This window comes from Ictalurus furcatus, chromosome 8 (assembly GCF_023375685.1).
Source record: "Ictalurus furcatus strain D&B chromosome 8, Billie_1.0, whole genome shotgun sequence".
Classification (NCBI taxonomy): Eukaryota; Metazoa; Chordata; class Actinopteri; order Siluriformes; family Ictaluridae; genus Ictalurus; species Ictalurus furcatus.
The window spans coordinates 17,491,249-17,500,301 of NC_071262.1; the positions used below are offsets into that span (position 1 = coordinate 17,491,249).

At 38.0% G+C, this 9,053-nt stretch overlaps 1 protein-coding gene across 1 annotated transcript; it reads left to right on the plus strand.

Moving 5' to 3' along the window:
• Positions 1–24: 24 nt before the first annotated feature.
• edc3 (enhancer of mRNA decapping 3 homolog (S. cerevisiae)) lies at positions 25–5,770 on the plus strand. Its single transcript, XM_053631163.1, has 7 exons — positions 25–214; positions 824–992; positions 1,124–1,410; positions 2,033–2,374; positions 2,534–2,687; positions 2,882–3,099; positions 4,225–5,770. The coding sequence occupies exons 2-7, from the start codon at positions 829–831 to the stop codon at positions 4,554–4,556; spliced, it is 1,497 nt and encodes a 498-aa protein (XP_053487138.1). The 5' UTR covers positions 25–214; positions 824–828; the 3' UTR covers positions 4,557–5,770.
• The last annotated feature ends 3,283 nt before the right edge of the window (positions 5,771–9,053 follow it).

Consider the following 9,053-nt stretch of genomic DNA (forward strand, 5'->3'; position numbering starts at 1 on the left):
TGCATCATATTGACCCTCAGCGGCGCGGGAGAAGAAGTTCAGAGAGCGTGTGTGTGTGTGAGAGAGAGAGAGAAAGAAAGAAAGAAAGAAAGAAAGAAAGAAAGAACGAAAATAAGGAAATAAAAAGAAAAGAAAAGAAAAGAAAAGCCGTACACGCAATTTATTGAAACATTATTTACTCATTTAAAATTCAAACATTTATTTCTTTTCCCAGGTGTGTATCTGAGTATAACTCGTTCAAACTGATCAAGACAGTGATCTTTAAGCGAGCCATTAGCTAGTTACTAAGTAGTTAGCTAGCTGACTATTTGAACTAGCCAGAAGCTAGCATCCGTGTTATACATAGCTAGCCGCTAGTTGCTGCGTTCTTTGTAGTAGAGAGTTACGTTAACCAAAATAGTTGTTTTCGGTTGGGTTTTTGTGTGTGTATTTTTCCACATATAATTATTTTTTGGTTATCTTGACCGCGCGTATTTCTGTATATAATATGTACATCTGCTTTAGCCTCTTGTTATTCAGTCAGGCCTCTTTAGCTAGCTAACTTTGCTAATGTGCTTGGAAATAGCAGCCAGCTCTGCAAATAAAATACGACTCAGCCGGGTGTTTTCGCGAGAGCCCACAGTCACATTGACTTTTTGTTAATCAGTCAAAACTGATACAAATATTTGCTTTAATAATGTGTTGGAAACGGGTGATGTTGCTAGCTTTATTATTGAGATGATGTGTGATTGCATCTGCAGTATTGAATACACTGGATGTGGCTAAAGCTATGATCCTGTACTCATTACTCTCTGCTTCTTTTCCTGATAAATGTGATTCTCAGACAGAATGGCAGCAGACTGGTTGGGCAGCCTTGTTTCAATCAACTGTGGTCCAACTTTGGGAGTGTATCAAGGAGAAGTGTCCTCGGTTGATCAGGCCACTCAAACCATCTCCCTCAAACAACCGTTTCACAATGGCATCAAGTGTCCAGTGCCTGAGGTCACTTTCAGGTATGGGCTCAGGTTCAGAATCCATCCCGTGAAATTGGCTGTGTAACACAGTCATGGTTCTGGGACGTTATCCTCTAGACTAAATATATTTCCTACATTCTGACAATGCTTCTCCTTCTATGTGTTTACAGTGCCATGGATATCAAAGAGCTCAAAATCTTGGAAATCCGTAACTGCTCCAATGGAGTCACAAAGCGGAGTGTTCCTGAATCTGGCTCCTCCGTAACTGGTTACGCTGGACGCAAGGATAAAGGTGGAGGTAGCGGAGTCAATAGCGCTCCTGTAAACGTGCCCAAAGCTGAGCCTAGGCTTCATGATGGAGGCATGTCTCCTTCACAGCACTACTCCAAGAGCTATGTAGAGCGCCATGTAGAGATGGTAGGCCAGAGTAAAGGCTTCAGACGAAGACACAACTCGTGTAAGTATATACAGGGACTGGTTGCACAAAGCCTTCTTATATATGACTTTTTATATATACTTTGGAATGACAGTGTGATACTAATGCAAAACCTACAATACATCCACAAGATGGACAGAACAATATTGGACAAATTATTGTCAAAATAAATCATTATAATTAATCAGGAGTTGTGAAAACCCTTTAAATTAAGCTGTGTCTCATGACATTCCAGTGAACAGAGTAGAATCTGACTTTACATGTTTCTGGCTTGGTGTAACTTATATGTGGTATATTACACTTGTTAAAGAAATAAGGTATTTGTCAGAGAAACATGCGACTGTGTTTCACTTCTTCTCCTCTCCCCTTGTGGGTCAATCACAATTCCGTATCCCACAGCACCCTCGGGCAATTTTTCATTGCAACAACATGACACAACAAGCCTGTATTGAGTTGCTTCACTGACAGAAGTGCTCAAATAAACATGCATGTTTTGTTACTAAACAGATGTCTGAGCTGCATTTATTTATTTTTTTATATTTTGTTTTTCCATTTATTTTATATAAATAAATATAATTTTGTAATATACACACACATGTATGTATGTGTATGTATATGAAGTGCCTGTTTATTTTTCTTTCAGGGTCGTCCAGCAGTAGATTAGCAAATCAGGTCACTCCAAAGAAGAACGGCTCGAAGAATGGCCTGATGAAGAACAAAGATGACGAATGTTTTGGTGACGGCATTGACGATGTTCTAGATGAGGATTTTGACTTTGAGGGGAACTTGGCACTCTTCGACAAAGCTGCCGTCTTCTCGCAGATCGATTCATCAGACCGGAGAGGTAATGGTGCACGGACACGGGGGAATCCTGCAGAGCAGACACCCTCGCGTTACCGACATGACGAGAACATTCTGGAAGCCAAGCCCGTTGTGTATAGACAGATCATAGTGCCTCAGTCTGGGGCAAAGGAATATAGCACTGGTAAGAATATGATCAGTACTTCAAATTAATGACCATCCTGTTTTATTTGAAGGTGATTATAATTGGGTTATTTAATTCCACAGTTTAGAGTTTTTGTTCTACATCTTGTAAATAATTCACTGATGTAGTGGTGTCATAGACATTTTTTTGTGTTCCAAGATTCGGGGCTTGTTGTCCCTAGTATCTCGTACGAGTTGCACAAGCGCTTGCTGAGCGTGGCTGAGAATTACGGTCTCTCTCTGGAGCGTAGGCTGGAGATGACTGGTGTGTGTGCCAGTCAGATGGCTCTCACACTGCTTGGAGGCCCAAACAGGTCAGTGTGTGATTTAACGGTATTGAAGGCTGTATGGGGTTTTAACTATTTTTATAAAGATACATAATTATAACTGCAGCAAACATTATATTTCAAATCGGCTTTTGTTTGTGGTGGTTTTGTTCCAGAGCAATGTAGATCTCCTTTTGTGGAAAAACCAAGCACTACATTATTTATACTCATTTCTTTTGCAGACTCACACCTAAAAATTTGCACCAGCGTCCAACGGTGGCTTTGCTGTGTGGGCCGCATGTTCAGGGAGCTCAGGGAATCAGCTGCGGCCGCCACCTGGCTAACCACGAAGTGGAGGTCGTCCTCTTCCTCCCTAACTTTGTGAAAATGCTAGAAGCCATCACCAGTGAACTTGCACTGTTTGGCAAGACGGGAGGCAAACAGGTTTCCAGCGTCAAAGGTACTTGTGCAGTCACACGTTGCTAGTGCTGTACTTATGATGCCCACTATAAAACTTGGCATTGAATCTTATTCAGATGTAATTCAATGTTGTGATTCACAAATATTCAAATATATTATCTTTTTTTATGATTTGATCAAAGAAAATCAGCAGTATAATGCAAATCAAAAGAAAAGCTGTTATTTGGCAGGTTAAATCTAATTAAAGAGGTTAAAGCCTATACTAATCTTTATTTATAATAGGAGCTCATCACAATTCAAACCATGTCTTTTTAAGTCATGAACAAAACCTTTAGTTAAACGCATTTCAGTTTTACTGTTTTAAATCAGATATGTTGGTAGTTGGTGGTTTTCCACCAAGGTTGTGGTTTTCTACCAGCGTATACGCTAAATTCATTAAGGCCTGTCTTATCAGGTTGTCTGAATAGGTTTTTCCTACCTAGAGCATGATAACTAAAGGTACTTTCATCTCCAGAATTATTGGCACCCTTTAGAAAATCAAGCAAACTCACACATGCAATGAATCATAGAATGATTTATAGTTTGGTATTATCTGCAGCATAAGGACAAAAATAATTTGTATTCTTCTTCTTATTATTAATTACTTTGTAATTCTGTAAATAGTCTAGCTGTACGGTGCATTGGGGAGTGTGTTTGTATTGCACCTGATATTAAGACATTCTCACATCAGATAAGAAATGTAAAACGGATACAGAAGGTAAAACTCAGCTGCAGCCAAAACAAGGTTGTTGGTTTTTTTTTTTGTTTTTTTTTTAAGAGTGACCACAGTTCAGTCTCACTAAGTGTCTTGATGTTGTTTTCAAATGGATGTAGATAGTTGGAGCCTTTTAGTGAAGCAGTGTCAGCAGTAGGTGGAAGTAGTCGCTGTGCTTTGAGGATTTAAAAATGGTAGAATATTTTATTTGAATAAACGTGTGAATATAACGAGTCCGAATTAGCCTCTTAATTGAGGTCTTCACAATTCATTTTTATTGTTTTGGGATGCATTGGTTACATTAAAATGATGGAATATATGAAAGTTTTGTAATTTTAAATGATCAAGTATCCCAGCCATGTTAATGCACTTGTTGGTAAGCTGCAATCCTTTCTCTGTGCTCTCTCTCAGATTTACCAGATACCCCAGTGGACCTGGTCATAAACTGTCTGGATTCTCATGAGAACACTTTCCTGAGGGAGCAGCCGTGGTACCGTGCAGCGGCTGACTGGGCCAATCAGAACCGAGCACCTGTGCTCAGTATAGATCCTCCAGTGAGCGGGCAGGAGCAAGCTGTGGAGGCAAAGTGGTCCCTCTGCCTGGGCCTCCCGCTCCCGCTGCCAGAGAGAGCGGGTCGAGTCTACCTGTGCGATATTGGTGTCCCTCGCCAAGTGTTTCAGGAGGTGGGCGTCAAGTACCACTCGCCCTTCGGCTGCAAGTTTGTCATCCCACTGCACACATAAACATGCTGTAACCCAGACTGTAACAGGGTGTCAGGCACAGGGTCAGTGAGCCAGAACCTGCCTTAAATCCCAGGGTGATCAGATGTCAGTGTGAGCGAGCTCCTTCTGTTGTGGTTCTGATTCCAGCATCTTATTTCTGTTACATTCTTTAAAGCTATATTCAAGTCCTGGATGTTGAATTGGGGAAAAGGGAAGAAGACTAGAGGAACACACCCAGCTTGTGGTTCTGCCTTCTGCGTGTTTACCGCGGAGCCAGCCTCTGACACTTTCTGCATTTTTATTTTGAATTGAATTTATCTTTAATTGATTCTTTATAGTCTTTACAGACTAACGATGGGGTTTGAGCAGCGGGGCTCAGATCTGTTTGCACAAAGACGTGATATTTCATCTTATTACATGCTGTGTAGAGATGACATCAACGCAGAACCAGAACAATCCTGCTTGGGACTCGTTTATCCAAGTTAAACAGTCTATTTTGCTTAGATTCCTTTCAATGCTCAACAGTTATTTTGTATTGAGATGAATTTGTTCAATTTTCTTCTTCCTTGTCTGGAAAATAATTGTAGCATTTAGGGATTTAATTTGACTTTTTTTCAAGCTTGTGCCAAATGTGATCAAAGTCAACACTGATGTGCGGAGTCAAAAGGCCTTGGGGTATTTAAAGAGGTAATCAAAGCCTTGTTTGACTTTCTGTCGCCCAAGCAGGTAGGAAAACGTACTGAAAAATATTCTTTCATTTTTCTCTCAGTACCATACAGGTTAATTTTATTTATTGGCCTGAATGACAGACAAACACCAACAGTTCACATCACTTTTTCAAACGGTTTATTTTTCTTACAAGAATTGTGCAGCAGTTTAGGTACTTTTTGTCTGATGTGACATTATTATAATGTTATTTGGAAACGGATCTACACTTGTACTTTGATGTTGCACACTTTTATACAAGTTTCATGATGAACAGATATACAAACAACAAGAAGCTCTCCAATTCCAAGCTGTTTGTATTTGAAAGTTTAACACTTTCAGTTTTCATTTAAACTGAGTTGCGTCTTTAAAGAAAATCTACCATTTGGTTGCTTGAGAAAAGGAACTTTTGAAATTGTTTAGTGTTAAACATTTTAACTGTGTCAGTCTTGTTGACTGAACAATATTGTTTTCGTCACCCTTATTAACTTTTGTAGAATATTTTTCTTGTTTTGTAATTTAATTTTACCCCCCCCCCCTTTTTTTTTAAATGGTTTTTGTTGTAGTTTTTCTTTAGGCTAGTTTTCATCATGTATTGTCATTGGAGAAAAATACAAATGGTTTGCATGTACACAGAGATATTTCCACAGTTTAACCTAACGTTACTCGAGTAGGAAGGCGTGGTAGTACTCGACATGCTGCATTTTATACATGACGGTGAAGTTTGATTTAAGGAGACGCATGGGGAGTGCTTTTATTCTTCCTTCTGCCTCTCTTTCTATTTGCAGTTTCCTTAGCTTTAAAGTTGCTTTATGGGAATTCCTGGATTGGCCACCTATTGTGAAATTTAGCAAAAATGTTACATGTTTGTGGACAATGGTAGAATGACAAGAAAATGTATATGAAGTGCTTCTTTAATAGATGACAATAATAGTATATTGCATATCAAAGCCTATTCCCCTTCATAGCTGCACTCATCATTTGTCAAGTAGTGAATGTTAGCTGTCTTTAAAATGAGGATGGTGTCTTAGATTATACTTTTCGTTTCTACAAAATCTAAAGCTAGAATCCTTATCTCCTGTGTTGGGAGGAAAATGTCAAGTATACGAAGGAAGTTGCTGACCCTGTGTCTGTAGTTCTAGTAAAAGACCAGAAGGCGGTTGTGTAAAAACGTCGTACAAAGTGCCAAATGTGTCGCTGAGTCGAAATCTAGGCATTTATAATAGATCAGCTGCACTTGCACTATCTTTACTGAAGTGTACAGTATTAATTAGCTGAATGTCATTTAATGCAGAGACACTTAAATCATAGCTATGAAAATGTCTAGCTTAGCTTTCAGCTATTAATGAGTTCTCAGTCTTCTAATTCTCTAATTTGCAGCAGTGCAGCCAACAGGGTTTGGAGTTTTGCCTTGTTGTCATTGACTTTTGCAATATTAAATCTTGAATGAACCTTGAATCTATGAGTGATTAGGCAAAGTATATTCAGCGGTTGAGGACTAACGTGTGTCTCAAGGCACTAGGCTCACACAGCTGAGCAACTTGTATCTGCTCTTTAATGCAAGATATTCTGGTATAGTTTTCAGCATTATTAATTTTTTTTTTATTTGTTTCTTGCTTAAGTGCTTTATAAGAAAGAATGGTGAAAATTGAAGCTTCCAAATCCTAAAGAATCCTAAAGAATAGCTCTGGTCATTTATTTGCATTTTTTTAAGGTTTTTTTTTTTTTTTGAAATGAAGCTAGAATTGATGCTGGTTAAAGGGTTCAGAGCTAATTTATATTACAATAACTTGTTTTGTTCATTTTGATTTTGTTCACCTCAAAACGGTTGGATTCGATTTATTCCAGCAGAGGGGTTTTTTTTTTTTTGATTGTTTGTTTTTTGAAGCAGTAACAAGTGTGTATTATACCCTAAGCACTGAGTTGAGCATATTGTGTGCAGATAAATGCACTTGTATCATTCCAGGAATGAGAGATTTAACTTAATTTCTTTCTAGAGAGATTTGTTAACTACATTTATTTCTGAAAACAGACCAAAAAAAGTTGGTGTCCTTTTTTTTTTTTTTTTCCTTTCCCCTGCAAAAAAACTGATGTGTTTTTTTTCTGTGGTCATTTGCAGTTAGCATAATTATTTTGTTTTATTTTTTGCTTCCCTGTATTGCAATGAGAATGGGTGTTTAGTCCCCTAGCCATCTAAAGCCAACATTAGTTATAATGGGGCCTTGTTTTGTTTGTAGTCATGTTCACTGTTGAGATTTAGGGCTATTTAAAAAAATGCAAAACATTTCCTGATGGGCTTTCCTTTTTTTGGGGGGGGGGGCGGGCTATCCACTGTGTCTGAGAAGCTTGCAACAAAAATGACTTTTACTCTCCTGGTTCGTTGTTTGGAACATAACACAATTGCAAAGTACGATTTAGTTTGTGACTACTGTGGCTTGGTTTGTGAAAGAACGACCTTATTTCCAAGTCACTGATGTATAACATCAATGTTTAGAAAGATTTGGGTGTCAATACATTATGGTTGACAAAATGTTAAACTTAAATAAAGAAATTATTGACTGCAGCTCAGTTGTAATGTAATATTGGTCATCCAAGCTACCTTTTTACGAAAGCCTGTGAACCCTTTATAATTTTTTAAAAATCTTTTGTCATCAGAAGTCTTACAAGTAGGCAAAGAGAACCCAATTAAACAAATGAGACAAAAATATTATACTTGGTCATTTATTTATTTAGGAAAGTGATCCAATATTACATATGAGTGGCAAAAGTATGTGAACCTCTAGGATTAGCAGTTAATTTGAAGGTGAAATTAGAGTCAGGTGTTTTCAATCAGTGGGGTGAAGGGTGTGGAGTGAGCACCCTGTTTTATTTAAAGAACAGGGATCTATCAAAGTCTGATCTTCACAAAAGTCTGCTTGTAGAAGTGTATCATGGCATGAATAAAGGAGATTTCTGAGGCCCACAGCAAAAGAGCCATTGATGCTCATCTGACTGGAAAAGGTTACAAGTAGAGATGTATCGGCCGATTAAAGGCAATTTTTCACGCTATAGGCCGATAGTTTAAAAACATCCGATGATCAGGGCCGATTATATCCTGTCAATCAGAAGTGGGCGGGAGAGCATCGGTTTCGTGCTGTGTGTAAAGATGATGTCTCGTTTGGAATGATGACACAACTGCAGTTTGTAAGCTCTGTAAACTCTGCACTGCTAAAATCTTACACTGGAATGAGCAGCAGTGAAGCGGGAGTTTCAGCGTCAAGTCTAAATTTTGGGGTTTTTTTGGCCATGCTGAATTAAAGCACCAATACACATTTGAAAGATTTAAATGAAGATGAGTTGACAAAGTATATATCACACAGAAAATATATTTGTAGAGTAGTATATTTCATATCCAGTTAATGTTAATATATAAAAAATTTTTATATGTTACTAGTTTGATGTGCAGTGATTAATTCGAAATGATTTTGTTTGTGGAGAGTGAATGTGAAGCCTAACAGGAGGTTTTTTAGAATTCAGTCCATGTTAATATGAATTAATAACATTCAGTAAGTTAAGAAATCTTACTTTAATCTTCAGAATTTAGTTCATGTGTTAATGTTAGAGTAATGTTTTCTGTTTATGAGACCAGTGACTGTGAAACAACTTTCTGAAATAGAGAGAAAGTTTTTATTTGTATTTCTTTCAGAATTGTGGAGTCAATTAATTATTAATTTAAAACAAGGCATAAACGGCAAAACTATCAGTTATCGTATCGGCCGATATCACTCTGAATAATCGGTTATCAGTATAGGCAGAGAAATTTAGTATTGTGCA

What these genes read in the sequence shown, in the direction of transcription:
- edc3 (XM_053631163.1), top strand. Translation starts at nt 829, where the DNA reads ATGGCAGCAGACTGGTTGGGCAGCCTTGTTTCAATCAACTGTGGTCCA. An exon ending in GTGCCTGAGGTCACTTTCAG is followed by an intron (nt 993 to 1,123) that starts GTATGGGCTCAG and finishes ATGTGTTTACAG; the next exon opens with TGCCATGGATATCAAAGAGC. An exon ending in GGCAAAGGAATATAGCACTG is followed by an intron (nt 2,375 to 2,533) that starts GTAAGAATATGA and finishes TTGTGTTCCAAG; the next exon opens with ATTCGGGGCTTGTTGTCCCT.